Below are 21,806 nucleotides of genomic sequence, written 5' to 3'. Positions count from 1 at the left end.
GTTTTACAGTAAATCTGAGAGATTGACTTGAGATTAACTCACCAAAAGGTCGTCTGAAACCACGGCCCCTGTTAATGCTGATTTCTTGAGACTTTCTCCTGTCACTGAAGGAAAATAATAAATATTTTCAATTATAAGATGGAACTTATGTAATAAAATTTTTGTGTACTGATAAAAGTCCAGCACTTGCATGTCCACTCCACCGTCCTATGCTAATCTGTTAGCTTATGTACCTTCCTATGCTAATCTGTTAGCTTATGGATCTTCCTATGCTAATCTGTTAGCTTATGTACCTTCCTATGCTAAGCTGTTAGCTTATGGATCTTCCTATGCTAATCTGTTAGCTTATGTACCTTCCTATGCTAATCTGTTAGCTTATGGACCTTCCTATGCTAATCTGTTAGCTTATGGATCTTCCTACGTTAAGCTGTTAGCTTATGGATCTTCCTATGCTAAGTTGTTAGCTAATGGACCTTCATATGCAAATCTGTAAGCTTATGGACCTGCCTATGCTAAGCTGCTAGCTTATGGAAGTTCCTATGCTAAGCTGTAAGCTTATGACCTTCCTATGCTTACTTACCCCTGCTTGAGTCTTCTAGGTCGAGTAAGTTCCTCAGTTGAGGACATAACATTCTTTTTGAGTTCCTCCTCAAGGTTGAACTCGGGGCAATGTTTGGCACACATACTCTCCACATCAAATCGAATCATGTCAGGCTCAATGTCTGCCTCATCTAACGCGGGATTAGCCAGCCAGTAGGCAGGAGATAGACGCTCATCTTCGCCGTCTGTTACCACAAACACTGCCCTCATGTTGAACATGGCAGTGAGTGACTCGGTTGGGGGGAGAATGGGCTCCACCACAGCTAAGAAAGAAAACAAATTATACCAAAGTCACTGGATGAAAACCTTTTAATTAGTTCTGTGATAAGCACAGCATTCTGATATTTATGATGAAATGAGACAATTTGGTGAATTACACTCCCCTACTGGTTGTGAAATTACAAGAATGCATGGATCCATGATAAATGAGGCGAACCCACACCCCAAGAATGAAGCTCCAGTGACAGGGAATGTAGGAGGTAGAGCCTGGACAAATGTTCTCTTTGATGTAGGTCAAAGGTCAAAATGTAGGTCTGAGTGACCTACTTTTGATACATGACACATTGCCTCACCTTGGTGAATATATGCCCCAAGTATGAAGTTACAGTGTCAAATAATGTAGGAGAAAGAGCCCAGACAAGGTAATAAGCAGAGGGACAGACCGACACAATGCAAAAGTATTATTAGTCCCTCGGATCCTGGTGGGGGACTAACAAGCACAGTGAGTAACATTTCAAGTTTGGCTCAAACTAAGGAGTGAGCTTATTGCAAGAAAATGAAAAATCATTTGTAAGCTAATTTTCTGAACTGCAATAGAATTGGGTAGGCTTATTACCAGAATGGGCTTTGGCTTATTGCCGGAATAGGCTTATTTCCAGATAAATGTGACACACATTTATTTCCTATAAGGAAAAGTTTGTATATTGGCTCAAAAAGTGATAGGTACAGATACAGAGTATTCTCAGATATCACCAGCTTGACGATGGCTATTATTTGTCAGTACATCATATAAGGATGCATTATGGGAAATCTTTTTAAAAAAGGTATCACCACTGAAAATAAATTGACAGATTAGCACCATTAGGGTCAGATAATTACCCATCTTGTCCTGAGCGTCAGAACTAGGTTCTCGCAGCATCTTCATCAGGTTAACCATATTGTCCAGTAAACTTTCCAGGCTTTCCTCCTCCTTAGCACTGTCCTGTAACCATGGAAACAAATCGGCATAATAGATAATGGATTACTGGATCTATTTTTATTTAAGATATTATTGATAGTAATGACCAGCCTTACCTACTGATCTAAAGCCATAAGTGTAAGAATGTAGTTAGTGATAAAGTGTGTTGTTGTTTTTTGTCATAGTGCAGTACACATGTTCAATTTATAATGGCTCTGCTACAGAACAAACACCTTCCCCTGGAGCAGTCTACTAGTCAGACACTTAACCAAAATGGCCAAGAGACTTCCCCTCAATCAAATTAGCTACTTTTAATTTCCAAAATTTATAATACATAATATCCACACATTTTTCCTACATGTAATGTACCTATCAAGGTTTTAAAACCACAAATCCTGATGAAATTATTCTAACTTCTTACATAGACAAATCAGAGCTTAAAACAGAGAAAAACTGTGATAACATTTTGAAATCAAATCAACCCACCTCCAGGAGTTTTTCAAGGTCAAGAAGAGGATGGTTCTCCATACTGGGGTTCCAGGACAGTACAGCGCGTAGCTCTGTTTGTGTCAGGGTGTAGGTCCGTGTCAGCTCCGGTCCGTCCTGTGGAAGCTCCACCAGTAGACGCAGAAACTCCAGTAATGTGGAAAGTGTGGACAAACAGTCGGAACTGTCCTTGCTAAATGTTGTGTTGATTCGGACCATCAGTCGACCAAGTGCTGTCGTCTTCTGCTCCAACAAGCTGTCAAAATATACAAGACTTACGATAAACTTTGTCCTATTTTGATACTGCTTTCTTATATCAATTTAAATTTCACAATTCCCTTACACCATATCTGCAACAGCTCTGTATTTTTTCTAAACTTCTATTGGAATCCATACTACAGTTAATTTGAACATCCATAAACAGGCATACAGCATGACTGTTTTGTCATATAGAGCATTATAGATGGGTTTTGAAGACAATGTTTATTTTTATCTGACATTTTCTTCCCCATTTCAAATTTTAGAAGTCAACAGATATACAATCTGGACATACCAGATGGTCTTAATGGAATCATGTTTATAAACTTTGGCACACTTTCAGACAATATGGAAGGTCAAATAATACACATTTAGAAGATTTGCATGCTAACCTTTTGAGATGGAAAAAGCCATAGTTATGGTCTGTGAACATGACAAGAGTTCGGACACAGGGCAGTATGGAAGCATAGTTGTGGTCAGGATTACCCATATGGTCTAGTAATGAGTTGGTGATCTGGTACATGTACTCCTTACTAGGGCAGGGCCTGGGCAATCTGGAATGGACAATGCTGATTATTGTATATGTATGAAGAGAAATTGATAATTAACATCCAATGTTACCAGACATCTGTAGATACCAGCTATACATCGATACCACCAGATATCAGAAAATATATTAGTGAGTCTAAGGAAGACACCCAACTTGAAAAACATATTTCATTTTTTAAAAGGTGACAATTGAATTTCTGAGTATGATAAATAAATAAATATCAATTCCTACATTTTTAAACAATATTTGTCAGCACGGTCACGAGCCCATGGCTAGAATGACAAATATTTCACACATCTACACAAACCTACCCGCTCTAAAACATGCTGATAAAGACCCATTGGAGATGGAGAGACAAACGAAGCAAGCCTACAGTTACATCCGCTATATGTACCTAAAAGGATAATTATTTTCTGCTATGCTCCCAACTGTGTAAAATGTTATTGACTTGACAGTGAACAATTTGTTTCTTAAAATAATAAAGACATCAAATTATGACAAGAAATGATTATGACACAGACCTGGTCTTGGATGGTATATGCCTCGCCCATCACTATGGCAACCTCTACATCACACATGCTCTGGATGATCGACTGTAAGACAAGAAAGGAGAGATTATCAGTTGAATTCCAATATACAATATCGTAAGAAGCCATCGCAGTAATGAGAAATCTATCAATAACCATCTACAGTTTTACAGCAGGGTTTTTGCCAGCTATTTTGGGAAAGGGTCCCTGAACAAAAATTGGGAAAATATCATCGGCATTTTCCACAAATTGGGAAAATACCATCGGTGTTTCATCAAATTTGGGAATACTGTATATTATAAAATTGGAAAAATATATGAATTATACAAGCTTAGCTGTTTCTTTTCATAATATTTGTACAAATGAATACAAGTCAGCATCTCTTTTCAGGATATTTGTTTTAATCAATCAGAGAATGTTTAATTTTCTGTCTTTAGTGTGCTTAAACTCATTAACAAGCTTGTCAAGAGTGAAATCAGTCAGGTTGGAGATCGTTTGAAGCCGCTGCCCGACTTTCAGATCGGGAATTACCAGTATTTCGTTTGAAAAAGCTCGTAACTTTCATTAAATCTTTCGAATCTTTGAGCAAAATCTTCTTTGCGTAATATTTGGAATTGTGTGACATCGTCCCGAGTCCAGTACTTGATTTGACCTCGGTAAATAGAACGAGTCAACGTACGTAAACGCTTTGCATTAAACTCCCCTTTAAACGGGCGATTCAAACGCAGATATGATATGACTTCAATAAGACTATCCAAGCGCATGCGCGAATCGCAAAACCAACAACAACACGATGACTCACGGTAGGCCTAACATTTTAACTTTGACAAAATAATGACTGGAAGCTCGTATAAATCCAAATTTTTAGGTTGTCTTATGTTAACAGCGATTGGGAAAATACAGACCGGAATTGGGAATATATAGACCGAAATTGGGAAAATATGTGCCAATTTTCAATTGGGAATGGGTCCGTGTACCGGACCCAAAATATGCCTGGCAAAAACCCTGTACAGTGTGTGTGGTTTGGTATGCTGAACTGTTAATGTCATTTTAAAATGACCAGTTCTATTTTTTGCTATTTCTAAGGATAGAAATAAGAAGAATTCGGTGACCTTGACCTTTGACCTTCAGACTTGAAAAGTAATTCCCAAGCAAGCACTTGTGATAAGAAAGATCTACATGAAGTCTGAGTTTGATCAGCCAAAGGGAACTTTAGTTATCACACAAAAACCTCAGCAGACAATGCTGATGCCGAAATAGTGATACCTTTATGTTGCCTGCTTATCGCAAGTGACAAAAAAATTAGAGATATAACTTACGACAATACATTCCTGTGCCTGTATATGGGGGACCCGGTCACACACTGTATTCAGTATCTGTAGAAGCTGTGGGAACAGTTCCACATATTTCTCTTCACCAGCTGGTCTGTAACAGCATACATGCATCATATGAATTTCTGCAGTGTAACTCAATATTGCTTACACTTTTCTAAATAATCTGTAGTATACTGACTGATTCTTAATATACACTAAAGTTTACAGACTTAGGAGCACGCAATCCAAATTAAAAATGTGAGTTTATCCTTACACTGAATTGAGATTGAGCTATGCCCTATGTCGTTTTATGACAGCTTATTCTAACTTACAAAGCTGTCTGACTTTTCATTGAATGCTAGCAGACTAAAATTTCTGAGCTGTTCATTTTTCCTGATTTGTTAGTGAGCTGTTTATTTTTCTGATTTTTTAGAGAGCTGATTATTTTTCCTGATTTTTTAGTGAACTGTTGATATTTCCTAATTTGCTAGTGAACTGTAAATTGACACTAATTTTTAAGTGATCTGTTTATCTATTTACCCTGATTTGTTAGTGAACTGTAAATTGACACTAATTTGTTAGTGAGCTGTTTATCTATTTACCCTGATTTGTTAGTGAACTGTAAATTGACAAATGTGTAAGTGAGCTGTTTATCTGTTTACCCTGATTTATTAGTGAGCTGTTGATATTTCCTAATTTGTTAGTGAACTGTAAATTGACACTAATTTGTAAGTGAGGTGTTTATCTGTTTACCCTGATTTGTTAGTGAGTTGTAGGGTGGCACATTTGATAGAAGGTTGTGAGAGAACATAAGCAAGAAGGTTCAACATCTTGCTGGCGTAAGGGGAGGCAACCCTCTCTTCCTGCTCCTCCACAGCCTCCCCATCTCCCTTGTCCTCTAACCGAGTCACCTTCATTGTCTGGAAACTTTCTATCACGATGTCAAGCACACACCTAAACCAGGGGAGACAATTACACATCAAAGTGAGAGCTACATGCTTCATTCACAATTAAACACAAATAAATTAATTCTGAAACAGATGTTTCAAAAATTGTTTAATTCATTTAATGCATTTTTATAAATGCAGTCGGTAATTTAATTTAAGAGTAGGTTTAAGTTAAGTATGACTTCTGTAAAACTAATTTTGCCAAATGGTTAACATTTTGAGATTTTACTTAAAGTTTGCAAGGGCAAAGGAAGCATTGTTTTTGCAGAAGCTTTGGAATAGTCTATCATTATAGTGTTCTTTATCAACTTGCTTTCAATTTGTCCTATTTTTTTGTTTGCAAGTATTTTATTCCATACTTTAAAAACTGCTAGAGATAGATTATTTGATAACAACCAATTGTACAGTAAATGGAAGTTTGTTGGTGGGGGAGGTGGCCTGGATATTCACCAGGTGACTACATACCTTGTGACCACAAGGGCAATGTGGGCTGACAAATCCGACAACTGCCAACAGACACGGCGCAGGACGTGCTGTAGTGGCTGGCATGTGGAGGTTGACAGTAGCTGGATAACTTCCTGTAGCTGTGGTGTAGCAGCATACAGATGCATGCTCCATAACTTACGCATGTTGATAGTTTTTGTAGACTCCTCTGTACTCAGAGGCTGAAAAAAAATCATTGTTAAAAAATACTTAGAAAGTATATTACAAATTAACAAAAGATTCTGACTCCTTCAGGGCAGACATACTTAAGATAATTTTGGTAGATTTTTACCATTTGCTACTTGGAGTCTAGTTTCTCTGAGATGCAGGCACCACTAATCAAACGGCAAACTCCAGTCAATATTTATAAGGAGAAATCTTTTCTCTCTGACATTGGAAAGGTACATTGTCATTTTTCAGAGCAAGAAAAATTGCTATGTTTACCACCTCTGAATATGACAGACACACATTCCTATCTAGCACACCCATGCGGAATAACTTCATCCAACATAAGTGCATCAGGTAACCATCAGTATGGAACTACTATATTTTCCCCTTAATCTTAAATAAGGGAAGTAATGCTGACATTTTCAAAGGGACCCGCAAATAGGAAACTAAATAGGAGCAGCAATGCTGAAATTCTTTAAAATATACTCTCAAATAGAGTGGCTGTACCACTATAACTATTCTTTTCCCAGAATGGAGATGTTGGGATTCTCCAATCATACCAGTTGTGTTTCCTCACATCAGAACAATGTCTTGGATTTGCCAACTTAAGAATATTCCTTTTTCATTTGAGATGCCCAAAGTTCTGTTATTTCTATATACAACTGTCTCAATCATCCATTCATCTTTAAATCTACATTGTACATGTAGCCAGTGTGCCTGGGAATTGAAGGCGGCCAGATAACAGATTATCAAGGATCCACTCTTAATAAAGTTTTACAGTTCTGTGAATTTTACATGTCATTCTCTTGGTGGTAGAATTTCCAGAACAAAGTTCAATACATTCTATGCATACACTTCTGAATCAACATTCCAAAAACAATTCAGACAGCAACTTCTCAGTAAAAATTTACCTCCTTTGTCTGAAGAGGGAGTGGCAAGGGCAGTAACTCTGACAGCATCAGCAGGCCACTTAGGTAGGTGTAAGGAGCTTTGACAATATATTTGAGGAGTTCCTTGATCACCTTGGTCCACAGACTTTGGCTTAGAGCTGCAACGAAACAATAAACATAATTGTTTATGCCATAATTATTACTGTGAATTATTTCAATTACATGTATACTGAAGTTGTGTACCATGTAGGTCATTAGCATGTCCAAACCATTAGTTCTCACAAATGTTACAAGCTTAGAGCAGTGTGTAAGAATATGCACCCATTTCATTACAAACATATCATAATGGTTATTGAACTCATTCTGAGCTTTCATTGTAACAGATCTTTTAAGTCTGAATTAAGTTACTTAGTCAACAATTACCAGTACTTGAAATATTGAACAGACACTGTAAGGACCAGATGCATAAAGGGCCACAACTCCAAAATCAATGCTGATGTTGTTGTTATTGAATTTGTCTGAGCTTTTATTTCAATTATGCTTCTTTTTAATATAAATTTCTATTAATAATTTCTCAAAATATTGAGTGGAGAGAGCACGTCAGACTACCAACCCACTTACTCATGTGGAAAGATATGACAAGTCTTGTGTTTGACATGTATAAAGAGTGAAGGTAAAGCTACAGAAATGTGACCTTTGACATTTTGACCTTAACCTATTTTCTTCACAATGACCTTATGACCATGGATGCATGTGACCTTTGACATTGTGACCTTGACAATTTCTCTTCACTACATTTCCTCTTCGCTATGATAGTATGACAATGATTTTTATGACCTTTGACATCAAGTTCTTGATCTACTTTCATCACTATGATATCATGACCATTTGTGTGACCTTTGAAATTATGACCTTGACCTACCTTTTTCACTTTGACATTATGACTTTCAGTCGGCCTTACATTTTTTGCTATGATATTCTGACCATTAATGTGACCTTGACATTGTGACCTTGACACACCTTTTTCACTCTGACATTATGACTATCAGATGGCCTTACATTTTTTGCTATGATATTCTGACCATGAGTGTGGCCTTTACCTACCTTCTTCACTATCGGCCTGCTGTATGTCAGGTTGTGTATAAGCCATCAGTGTATCGACCACTTCTTTTTGAATCTGTTCAAGCAAAAACACAAATGTAAGAGTAATTGTACACACATACAATTTTATAATCTTACTGCTTCTTTTTTTTAAACAAATACTGTATGATATGCTATGAATAAAATTCTCTACTGCATTTTGCTTGGTAAACATATCAATATTGGTGACTGTCAAAACTTTGAATAAATTTAAATGAGAAATTAATCATTTTCATCATAGTTACAAAACAATTAACAAAATTTATCCATTTTCAGCCATGCCCAGGTCTGTGATTTTGAATGAAACTTGCTTTAGATGATAGATTTTAGATTCAAAATGAAATCTAATACCAAGAATGAGTGAGCAGAAGTTTTTCTAATATGGGAGATAAAATCATGTTGACACAGGGGCCGATCCAGTAATTTGTCGGTAGGGGTTAAATTTGTCTCCTTATTAAGGTGGTAAATGGTAAATTGCATAAATAGAGGTTACACAACGAGTGATTGTTGGATAAGGAATTTATTTCACACGAGTAAGTTATTTTTTTAAAGTTACAAAAGACATGAGCTTTAGCGAGTGTTTTTTGCAACTTTTAAAAAATAACTTACGAGAGTGAAATAAATTCCATATCCAACAATTTCCAGTCGTGTGACCTGTTTCTACCACAATAATATCGGCTTGAATCAAAGGAAAACGTGGCCAAGTATAATTTCGCGTATGCAAATAAAGTGTACCGGTGACGTCCGGGACCCGGTGATGTGACGTCATTAGATTATTGATGACGTCAATAACATATGCAGCTTGGGTCAAAGTTCACCGTGTTAGCCAATCATCACGTGTGGTATAAACAGATTGTTAATCAACAGCTGTAATGATTAACTGATGGTCTGAGAGTTGAATAACACACCGTATTGTGGTAGAAAGATGGTTTAACTGAGCCTCCCAGATCTACCCCTATAACCAACACTGATAGGTGTACTGTAGTGACTTACAATATGTACTTCCTCCAGGAACATTGACGACAGCGGTACAGAACATAGTACAGTGTGGAGCTCAAACAATACAGGTAGACATGTCAGGTCACGGTACTGTAACAAATAATGGCATGTTCAAATAATTATAATGTAAATTTTAAGTTCTCCACATATATCGCTACATAACAGCTGTCTCCATACTGTTCACAAATTATTATACAATTTTGTATCTTCCAACTACCAGCAACACACTATGGGGTTGATATTAACCAAACCCATATCCACATGTGAATAAAATATTTTTTAAAATCGCAAGTAAAATGTTGGCTGAGAAATACAGCCCCTTCATCTTCATTATCAGTAAATGGTGTATGTGAATCTGATTATTTCCAATGAATGATCATAAGTGTGACCATTGATCCCTTTAATTTTGATCAACGACCACTTAAATCTAATGAGATGAAGAAGTTGTATGATACTAATGTGTTAGAGTATGAACTGCATCCAATCTGGGGTTCATGGGATATCCTTCTATACAAGCTTTGTGCTTTAAACAAAATGAATTCCTACATCAACTGAATGTACTTATTTAGGTGTATCTAAATGTTTGCTCATTAACAAATTTTAACAGATAATTAAGAGCAATAAATTAATGAATTCATGCAATCCACATTTTTTGCTTTAGATATATGGTATATAGAAGCTTAAATTAATGCACCATGAAAAACATGAAAATAAGATTAAAGCTAAAATACAGTCAACCTCGTGGCGTCATGAAAAAACCTTGATATATCTCGAATATTTGAGGTAAATGGGTATATTTTACATAGAATTTTTACTGTAGGAACTGAATTTTTACTTGAGTAGAGTATTCGAGAGTTTGAGATAGCAAAGCTTGACTTCTATGTTTACTGTAACACATTAACAAAGTAAAGGTTTAACAACACAAGGGTCCTTGATTGACTAGTTCAAATAATCAGCCCCACAACATATGTCTCAGGACAACACCTTGACAATTACATGATATATGAGCTCTTACTGGTTCTCAGCCAAGAGAGGTATACACTGTCATAAAGAACAGGTGCTTACTCAGGGATAAGGACACTTGTTACATAGCAAATACTGAAACTATTATTTATTTATTTGCACGATTTATTAGTAACTGTAATTTAAAGGGCAATGATTTAAAAAGTTTTTTTTTTCAAGTTCAACTTTCCAATGATTATACAGATACACAGATAGTAATTAGTTAATATTGACAAATTAGTTGCAGTATAATCAAGATTACAAACATTTTATAGTCAGCTCATAATGTACATGTGCATCATCATAATTATGATCATTTAGTTTTCTGGGTTTTTTTTCTTTGAAGTAAAATAATTTTGAAATGTATACCTGGCAATACTCTACTTGTAAAAAAAAAACCCACAACAACTTGACTATGTGCAACTTTTTTCATACAATCCTACATGAATGCTGACAATACATTTTACCACAGATTATCTCAATTCTCTCTCCATGAGTCATCCCATACATTTATTTGTTAAAAATGTAACATGATGATACCAGTGTGTACCTAGATATTGACAGGTATGCACTTCCTGGTTAAAATCATATCACCTACAACACTGCACAGAATAAATCTAAAAATTGATTTTTGTGATAAGAAACAAGCAAAAAAAAAAACCTGTTTTACGTGAGCTGTGCTGTTATTCATAGCATTTTATTCACCACAGTACTGATGGTGTAAAATGAATTTTGCCTGTCACCACAACAGTATTTAGATATACAGCTAGGGAGCATAATGGCTATTTTTTACACCAATGGAGATGCTTGTAGAAAACGAGAAACATTGACCTGTCAGAATGCAATCAAGTTCAGGATTTTAAAGGAGCAAATCTGACAGAAGGCAAATAGAGATTACCAATTGCATAATGGCTGCTCGCTTTGCAACATTGGTAGAGGATCGGATACATGAACAAGGAAGTGAATAAGAGATATTGGTGAATATCATTCATGTTTCTTTCCTGACTGTGTCTTCACTTTTGAGTATTAGTTGTGATTGTCAACAAGAGAAGATTACATTTAACTCACTCTACAAAATGGACAAAACTGGCTGTTTTTAATATCACTGAATGATATGCCTTGCCTTGCTCTCATCAAGATATATAATTTGGTTCTATGTATTTTTAAATATCTGTGCCCCAAGAATAATACAAAAGACGTCTAATCCAATGGAATCATGAATTAAGAGTGCAACAGATTTATAGAATATCAAAGACAACATACATAATTTAAAGCAGCAACTATAATAATCACCATGGCAACTGGACGACCGTCTGCTCATAAAGGAGAACAGCTACCCATAAGGGTCAAAGGCAGCTCTAACTGTCCAAATCACCGACAAAAGGAGATCATTTTTATATGTATTGACTGTGATGAAGAGCTCATTTGTGCCACATGTAGCGTAACAACACACAAATCTCACGAACTTGTGGAACTCTCTAGTGTGAAAACACAGCAAAACAGTAAACTGGAGGTATTTATTAATAACACTGAAAAACATGCCCTGCCTCAACTGAAAATGGAGATTCAGTTGACCCATAAAGAACTGACAAAGAACAGTCTGTACTTCAGTGGAATTCGTGAAAAAGTGACTGACCAGGGGCTAAAGTGTAAAAAAGAAATAGATAATTTGATCTCAGAAAATAAAAAAATCTGTGACAAGATGGAAGTTCTGAACCAGAATTTACTTAAAACCCACATCACTGAACTGCAGCGAAGAATAACATCACTGGAGAGTCTTCTGAATGAATGTAAACAAACAATTCAAACAGGATCAACCATTCTTACACATGATGTTGTATCAGATATTCAAAAATTTGACTCAAAGATCCCAAATTTGCCAAAACAACAATGGCCTCAGTTTCATCCATGTCAAGACATGCTAGACCAGTTGAAAAAAGCCGTCGGCACCGTTTCCACTGACCAAGCCCAAAAGGAAAAAGTGGTCAAAATCAAACTACTTCGAGAACCAGTTGTGCAATCAAAATTCAAATTTCGACACCATATCACCACCATCTATCCCACACAGGACAGTCTAGCCTGGGTCTGCGATTTTGAAAGCAACATTCTTGAGCTTATAGACTTCAAGGGGCAGACGAGGAAGGAAATCAAGTACCAAGACAAAATTCGTGACATCAGCAGATCAGCGAAAACAGGAAACCTTTGGTTTTGCTGTAGAGAAGCAAAATGTGTGTGTGAAGTATCTTCATCTAAAATGCCAGTAATCAAATTCAGAACGGATGACCCTCTGTATAGTATTTGCGTGACCAAAGACGAATTTATTGTACTGGGCTCTGAAAAAAAAGTAAGCATTTACACGGATAAAGGTGTTATGCTTCACTCAAGCTCACGCCACATATCGGGGATCACTTCAGCAGGGGAGATAACTCAATGCCCTTTGACTGGCAACATAGCAGTACTGAGTGCAGAAATACTACAAAATGACGACTCCAGTGAGGATAACTGGATAGGACAAATCATCATTTATGACAGAAAGTTGCAAGTGAAATCCCACTATAAAGGCGAAGGAATCAAATCTGCAGGAGAAAGATTTGGCCCAGGATCAATAGCTTACGACAGAAATGGAAACTTGGTCGTGGCCGACATGAAGAGGCATACAGTAGAGCTTGTTAGTGGATTAGGGCAGCATATCAAAACCCTGTGCAGTGGCTCACAGGGGCAGGGAGTGATTGGGCTGGAGGATGGACAAGTACTGTGGACAGCATCTGAGCCCTCACCAGGCAAGTGGGAGGTAAAGCTCCTCAAATACTTCTCTGAATGAGCTAGTTGTGAACAGTTACAAATTCTGATCATGAACCCTCACCAGGCAAGTGGGAGGTAAAACTCTTTAATTACTACTCTGAATGAACTAGTCGTGAACAGTTATAAAATTCTGATCATGAGCCCTCACCAAGCAAATGGGAGCTTGAACTCTTTAGATACTACACTCTGGATGAACTCGTAGAGAACATTTTAAAGAATTCTGATCATAAGCTCTCACAAGGTGGGAGGTAAATCTCTTTTTACTGCTACTCTCAATAACCCATTAAGCACAACCAGATCGTAAAAGTGAGCTCATTTAACACCTCAGATTTACAAATATGTGTTTGTGTATAAGTTTAATTGTTCTGTTAACAACATATAACCAGCTGAAAAGCCTGCGGCTACTGCCAGGTGAAAGTTGTAATGAATTGTATTGTTGTTCACAATGCTGCGTGCTCATGTGTGACGACGACTGATGAAGGTGTCAAAGTCGTTTAATACAGACTTTCTAATCACCTGGGACTGTAAAAACACGGTGGCTTGTCAGGTTAGACAGGGGGTCGCTTAATACAGATCAATTATATAGTAAATATTATTGGGCGGTCGTAAATAACGCAGGGAGTCGTTAATACAGGGGGTCGCTCAGACAGTCTCGACTGTAGTTTTGAACAGTTAAAGAATTCATTCATGCTTGTTTGGTGGGAGTACCTACTTGATATATCTTAATTTCCTTCAACAAATTTTTTCCATTATTCCAGTAATTATAAGATTGTGATTCAAGTATAAAACACTGCAAATAAACCTATTTTTTTGTATGAAAGAAACTATTGAATTTATTTAGAAGAGTGTACTTAAAATGAGAAAAATATAATTATATCAGAAAAAATGGATGCATACTGTGCAAATGTTAAATTTCTTTTACGTGTGAAAATTATTGCAATTGGATAACAAAACTGTAATCTATTTTTGATTACCTGTGCATGCTGTAGCCAAATTAATTCACTTTGCTTAATATGTGTGTGTGTGTCTCATATATGAACCATTTCATTTCAGCTTGGTACCCGATATATTTTCACCACACTGATTGAGGTATAACTCTGGGTATATTACTGGAACGTCTGTCTCTGGCTTTTTCCCCTTGCACAATAGCAATTCATTGTTAGAATTTCTTCACTGTGATGTTTTCTAATTGTTCTCAAGTTTGTCAAACACCGAGATGTCCAAAGGTAAGGCATCTCATTTAAGGGTGCTGCATCGCAATTTTATCATAAAAATGTGGGTTTTTTTTTTATAAAATTGGGAATTCTTCAGCTGCTACCTTAAAGAAATCCAGAAAATCAGCCTGTATGTTGATTTTTACTGGTTAGTCACAAAACTTGCGAAAAACATTTAAATAAAGGACAAATATATGTACCGGGATAAGCATTTTATAGTTTATGATTTATTTAAATCATGTTCATGACAGACAATTGCTCAGAAAACAGCATTCATTTCAGGCCAGATGACACCAAACATAAATAAAACACATTCTTTTTTATTAACCAATAACTGTTTGTGCTTAATTAACAAAATGTATGTTTATTTTATAACAGAGTACCAAAATCTTGTGTGGAAATAACAACTTTCATAGTAAACAATAAAAAAAAATTTCTCTCATGTCTCATTTTTTCATGTAAATTGCGAAAGAAAAAAAGTCTCCCTGCTGCATCTCTTTAAAAGAAAATTGGCATGAGAACCAAGTTATTGAATTTTCTTTCTTTCTTGCCTTATATCTCTATATTTATTCAATTGATGTAACTAAGTCTACATTGGAAAATTATTAAAGATTTTAATACACATAACAATATGACAGAATTTATCTGCACATTAGCCCCTGTCCACAAATAAGCCTTTTCTTCATTTTTTATAAATCTTCAATATTAAAACAGTTATCAAAATGTCATTTGCACTTTTTAATATTTCTATGCCAGCTGAACACTTTTGCCTTTTTCTCCTTATAAAATGTGCAAACTAAACCCTGTTCATATTGTATGTGTTGTAAGAACAACTCCATGTACATAACAAGCCTGTAAAAGTTTAGTCATACCTAAACATTTATAATTAACATTTCCTAAAGTGAAAATGCTTTATGTGAAATCTGCACTTTTTATACCTATCTTGTGTAAATCAAATGAATGGATCCTTACCTCTACTCCTCTGGCCTGAATGAGATTAGCCAGCGTGGCCCTGATCATGTTCATTGTCGGTATTATCACCGAGATGTGGTAGCAGATTTGGTCCGAGCTAGGCACGAACCCTTGTTGCCATGGTCGCAGCAGAAACTCACAGGTTTTCTTAAAAGGTGGACAACAAAATATTTCTTTAAGAATATCATTTCAACATTTCGATTGCATATTTTGTACAAACTAAATCAACTGTGTTATCCTTATATACATACAAAATCAAATTACTTTGATGCAGCTGCAAATAAATTATTTTATTCATGGCATCATTCATATATTTTTCATTTCCCTGTAACAGCTACCTAACTGACAAAAATGTACCGGTATGATGAGTATTTACCTGTATAATAAATATTTACCTTCATGACAACTATTTACCTGTATGTCAAATGATTTACCTGTCTGACAAGGATTTACCTGCAGGATGACTTTTAACCCGACAAAAATTTACCTGTATCAAGACTATCTACCTAGTGTATGATTAAAGTATTAATTTTCCGGTATAACAAATATTTACCTGTCTGACAAAGATTTATCTACAATAACTACTATTTACCTGGTGTATGATAAATATTTACCTGTATGACAAAGATTTACCTGGTGTATGATAAATATTTACCTGTATGACAAAGATTTACCTGGTGTATGATAAATATTTACCTGTATGACAAAGATTTACCTGGTGTATGATAAATATTTACCTGTATGACAAAGATTTACCTGGTGTATGATAAATATTTACCTGTATGACAAAGATTAACCTGGTGTATGATAAATATTTACCTGTATGATAAAGATTTACCTGGTGTATGATAAATATTTACCTGTATGACAAAGATTTACCTGGTGTATGATAAATATTTACCTGTAAGATGTTGATAAATATTGGCAGGCAGTCCCCACTGTACATCTCTAACAGATTGAACTTGTATTTCATCTCAATAGGTTCATCTGAAGTAAACGAGGACATCATAATTAATATCTACTTTTAATTTATTATCAATTTATATTTCCTTTTTTGTACTGTATTTCACAGTCATGATCAGTTTGCCACAGTTAGGATTTTTCAGCTTTATGCCACATTTTTATACTATCTCTACAGGCCACAACTTCTATAATTTCATTCCGATGCCACATTTCACATATTGTTTACGTTATGCTCCCAGCCACATGTTTACACTTTCAGACATATTTTCACACAAAACTTCTGTATAATTTTACACTTGATTTGCCCTGCCATGTTTTTACACCTCTAGACTATAAGTGTCCCACCACATTTCACACTTGATTTGCCCTGCCATGTTTTTACACCTCTGGACTATAAGTGTCCCACCACATTTTACACTTGATTTGCCCAATCGTATTTCATAACTCATGTCACCATGCCAAAATCTTACGAGTCCATCCTTTGTAAGATTCCGTACTTTTTAACATAATATATCTTACCATTTGGGTAGTTGCACTCCGGGGCGATGCTCATGTGTCGGAGTATCCTCACTACAGTGACTAAGGGACGGGGAATTTTCTGGAGGTTGTCGGAGTGGGAGCGGAGCTGGGTAATGGCAGAAGCCACTCCCTCATGGTTGTAGCTTGTAATACTCTTAAGTGGTGACAACCATTCATTCAGATCAAGGAGCTTACTGCTGAAGTCTGTAACAAAAGTAAAGTTTTAAATCTGAATTTTTAAAATTTGATCATTTCAGACGTTAAAAGTCATTTGATCTTGTAATTTTTGCCACAAAATTATATTGAATCTTATACTTGCATAGATATTTTTTGTTTTCATTTGTAGAATGTTATTTTTATGATTAAAAATAAATGTTACATTTATCACTACATACATTTGTATATATCCGGCAATAATCCAAAATTAACCTTGAACTAAGTTCAATGTGATTGAATGCTAACAAATTTAATTGTCCTGCAATAAGCCCAACCCCTATTTTAATTAAAATTTATATCTTGGTCCTCTGGGCTTATTACAGGAAAAATACGATATCCACAAAAAAGTGGTTAAAGGGCATCATTACCCATAAAACTATTATAAATAGTGTCCAAATAGACCTAAGTTTTATATTTACCCTTTTCTGCAATTTCCACAAGGCGCTGTCCAAACTGTTGGTAAATATGGACATTATTGGACTGTCTAATCAGCAGCAACAGTAAGTTAAGGGTGTATCCTGCACAGACAGACTTCTTAAGACGTCCATCTCTTTCTTCCACCCCTGAAAACAGAAATAGTAAAATTTCCTTCAAATACTACGGGGGGGTGGAGACATAACGTCCCTATAGGTGTAGTTAAGTGTCAATCCTGACGAAACTGCCGTGGATCCTGAAAGATACTGGAGGTCTCACTCCAGGTAATAACGTATAGAAGGAGTGATCCCAACACAGAGTTTCGTCCAGAAATGTATTCCTTCAGTTGTATTGTACAACTGAAGGAATAAATTTTTGGACGAAGCTCCATGTTGGGATTAGTGTTTGGATCACTCCTTCTATACATTATTTCCTTCAAATAGTAAAACATGTATGACAGAAATAAAACAAAACCTACAGTTTGACTTATTGATCATTAAAAACTCTGAGAGTAAGGAAGAATAGCACTGCATGGCTCTTTGTAGCAGGGGCCTCTTTTTTTGTGTCAGAATTTCTTCACCAACAAAAATCTGCCTTCTCCATGATTTGATACTTTGTATAATTCTAGTTACACATATAATGTGTATAGACAAATTAATATTGAAAATTGTTACTTTGTATTTCTGCAAAACTAAAATGCATATTTACTACCAATTTCTTTTCTTTTCTTTTTTATTTATAGACAACTATCCTGCAAAAATATTCAATTTGGTAAATTATAATCAATGAATCCAAATGGTTCAATATGAGTATCAATATTTTGTAATAAGATATCTAAAATGACATCAGAAGTTTATGACACTATAAACACAAGACCTACCTGTATATTCTACAAAAGGAAGAATGGCTGTCAGATTGTCATCCAGGCCGAGGACATGAACGACTGCTTCCCGTCCCACCGGGGTGAACGTCATTGTGTACAGATTATGGAGGGCTTCGATTGGCTCCACTTCATCCAGTTCCTTCTCCTCTGTATCAGATAACAATTCGTTATTATTATAATAATAACTACACTATATTTGATTCATGTCTGATAAACTATCTCATAAATGTTAAATGCTTTTTATGATTTTTGTGTCCATTTGTTATTGTTCAACTAGCCAGTAGTGACCATGGACAGGTCAAACTGACCACAAGTGACCAGTACAGGCCAAACTGAGCACTAGTATCCAGGTCAGGTCAGTCTGACCATAAGGGATCAGAACAGGCCAATTTGACCAATAGTGACCAGGACAGGTCAAACTGACCACTAGTGACCAGGACAGGTCAAATTGACCATCAGTGACCAGGACAGGTCAAAATTACTGTCTAGTCACTGAGAGTGGTCAAACTTAACACCAGTGACCAAATGATATCTGTACTGACCTTTAGTCTGGTACTGAAGGAGCTGGTCAATGAACTGGACAGCGAGCAAGTCATGGAAGATCTCTAGTCCTAGTCTGTGTAGAGGGTTATCGTCCACCGGTTCATCCCGACTGTATTCCTGGCATATACAATCACACAGGAAAATTTACATATAACGTTAACCATGATACACGTTTATCTAAAAAAGTTGTGAAAGAGCTGTGTTCCTCTCTTTTCTTTAAAACATCATAAAAAAACTTAAGTTTACAACTATGTCTAAAACTTGAAACATTTCTACAAACTACCCAGTATCAGTCACTCTGGTGAGACATTGGACACTGCTCAATACTGATACCTTTAACTATTTTTGGTTTTGCTATTTTTTTTTTCCTTTTTTCCTTTTCTCCTAAACAGTTGACAATATGAAGTGGACAACATGATTTAATCAGAACATGATATTAACCAAAATGATACAATAATATTAAGAATGTTACATTAACCAAAGTGATATTAAGAGGAATCCAATGTGGAATCATTACTAACATTTTCTTGTGTAGCTGCAGATCGTATGGTACCATTGATGACGTCCGGCCGGCTTGAGAGGAACAGAAGACCCTGTTGTGTTTTCACCAATGTTTTCATGAGCTTGTTTATGGCGGGGAACAGTTGGTGATGTCCAGCTGTCGAGGGTACAGACACCAGCACAAACACAGCCTCCAGCAGACCACTTCAAACAAGAACGTCACATTTCAGGGTTCATACGGATTTTGTCAAACCAAATTTCAAGGCTTTTTCAATGTCTTAATTAAACATTCAAGGCCCATTTTACCTGTCATCTAAGTCATCTTGAGAGGGAACAAGAGAACAAAAAGCAACTTATAACTATCCACTTGATCAAAATACAACTTGAAATGGAAATTATTAACGTCTGTAGGGGAGGCGACATGGACAAAGTTGAATCCAAATGATCAGTGGCCAGGGTTTCACTTATCCTAATGAAACCTTAATATTCAAGGCTTTTTCAAGGCTGTAAACCAATTTTCAAGGCTTTTTAAGGCCCAAGGTGAAATTCAAGGCTTTTCAAGGCCCAAGGTGAAATTCAAGACTTTCTTAAGGCCCGTGCTAACCCTGCATTTCTGTTATCTAAACTATATATAGATGAATAATGTGTTTTACATCCTCTGTAATTCATCAGAGAAATTATGAGCATCAAGTGGCCCATTATTTGAAGGCTACTCCAACCAAACATCTGCTCCACAAGAGGACTCCAGTTTTTTTTCACACAGGGACTACCGAAGACATTATTTCATTCTAACAGTATGATATTATTAGCTGTATGTCTCAAGAAACCATATCTTTGCTAGCCAAGGTTTCTGATTACTTTACATTCCACGAATCTTTGGCATATATAGACGTCAGTTCTGGCCCTCTAGTGGAGATTCGAAATTACCACCTTTTACGCATGAAATTTTCAACCAATCAAAACGAGCGTCTACAAATACACGTGGTGGCTTGTGTCATTTTGATGAGATATGTGATCATTAAATTCTATCAATTGATTGAACACTGAATGTTTCCCCAGTTTATGTATTTATGTAAAATGCCATGACATATATAGTGAACGAGGTAGCTCTGTACTAGGGGTACACCAAGTCTGAATGTAAAACGCGATTTGGTTGGATGCCCTAGGATGTGATGTGATTCTCTTACATTATATATATACTAGAAATATTTCTTTTTAAAATCCTGTTTGAAAAAGACATATCAGTCTTACCTGGTCTGGGCAAAGTGATACAGATTGGGATACGGGTCATATGGTTTTGTCTTTATTTCGAATGTGTTTCCAGGGAGGGTACGTCCTGGCTGGCCCTAAAACCGTATAAATTGAAAATAGAAAGCTGAGCATTAAAGGAACCCATAAAGCAGATTTAATTCTCTGTTAACTTTAAACTGTAGTGAAACACACAACAAAGATTATAGTCATAATGTTCATGATGAGATTCATTAATTTTGTTGAATATTATTTGAAAAGATGTTTATCTTATCATAAGCCATTGAAAGTCTGTGTTTGCTAGTTTTTGAGTTTTCGAAATCGGCTTTTGCCATGTTAAGGCAATAAGTGTTTTATCCATTCTGCCTCTGGATTTAAAAACATGATCATACGGATGACTCATTAATAAAAGGGATAGAACGGGTTAAACATCACCTGTCCATGAGACTGTCTGCATTGTTGAAGTTGGATGAAATTGTGTCTCAAACAAATATAGACAGCTAACGTTACTTTTTCTACCCATCATCAAATAGTGAACAATAGTCAACATTCCAGCATTGTACTATTTACTTGACTAAGGAAACAGACATTTTCAAAAGCCTGAAAACAATTTCAGTCCGTTTGTGCTGAAGATAAACATCTTTTCAAATATGTAGTGATAAGCTGAATGCAGAAAGTGATAAGGTCACAGGTGAAGAAGTTGTACCTGCAAACACAAAGACCAGGTAAACATTTCACTGCAATATTCTCAAAAACAAAATAATTGTGATCTGGAATCTGATTGGCTGAACTTACAATCATGTAGGGTGCTATGGCGATGACCTTGGTGATCTCATCCAGACCACTGACCAATGTGTCAATCTCTGTGTTGGTCACTGTACTGGTCATAATCAGGCTCTCAAGGTCAAGGTCAGTATTGTCTCCATCCTTCTTCTGACCAGCCTCCTCTTCCAGCGACGATAAACGCTCAACAATACTGTAAGGAATAGTA

The 21,806-nt window shown here is 36.1% G+C and overlaps 2 protein-coding genes across 2 annotated transcripts in view; one reads left to right on the top strand and one right to left on the bottom strand.

The window, feature by feature from the left end:
• The window catches only part of LOC117338428 (protein virilizer homolog), a 38,451-nt gene that overhangs the window by 4,734 nt on the left and 11,911 nt on the right, over positions 1–21,806 (bottom strand). Inside the window, 22 exon segments of the mRNA XM_033899782.1 lie at positions 43–104; positions 581–863; positions 1,699–1,801; positions 2,264–2,519; positions 2,914–3,047; positions 3,049–3,075; positions 3,593–3,664; positions 4,918–5,023; positions 5,665–5,865; positions 6,324–6,523; positions 7,421–7,557; positions 8,504–8,576; positions 9,533–9,628; positions 15,529–15,675; positions 16,430–16,515; positions 17,011–17,214; positions 17,646–17,789; positions 18,521–18,670; positions 19,066–19,183; positions 19,588–19,771; positions 20,819–20,913; positions 21,611–21,791. Coding sequence (XP_033755673.1) covers positions 43–104; positions 581–863; positions 1,699–1,801; positions 2,264–2,519; positions 2,914–3,047; positions 3,049–3,075; positions 3,593–3,664; positions 4,918–5,023; positions 5,665–5,865; positions 6,324–6,523; positions 7,421–7,557; positions 8,504–8,576; positions 9,533–9,628; positions 15,529–15,675; positions 16,430–16,515; positions 17,011–17,214; positions 17,646–17,789; positions 18,521–18,670; positions 19,066–19,183; positions 19,588–19,771; positions 20,819–20,913; positions 21,611–21,791 — 3,059 coding nt within the window.
• LOC117337280 lies at positions 11,222–13,861 on the top strand. Its single transcript, XM_033898178.1, has one exon. The coding sequence runs from the start codon at positions 11,835–11,837 to the stop codon at positions 13,359–13,361; it is 1,527 nt and encodes a 508-aa protein (XP_033754069.1). The 5' UTR covers positions 11,222–11,834; the 3' UTR covers positions 13,362–13,861.

Source organism: Pecten maximus, chromosome 11 (assembly GCF_902652985.1).
Source record: "Pecten maximus chromosome 11, xPecMax1.1, whole genome shotgun sequence".
Taxonomy (NCBI): Eukaryota; Metazoa; Mollusca; class Bivalvia; order Pectinida; family Pectinidae; genus Pecten; species Pecten maximus.
The sequence above is the reverse complement of the archived record's forward strand: the minus strand, read 5'-3'. Positions and strand labels throughout refer to the sequence as shown.

Bases quoted from the DNA above. Each gene is read 5' to 3' on its own strand.
- LOC117337280 (XM_033898178.1), top strand. From the start codon at position 11,835: ATGGCAACTGGACGACCGTCTGCTCATAAAGGAGAACAGCTACCCATA.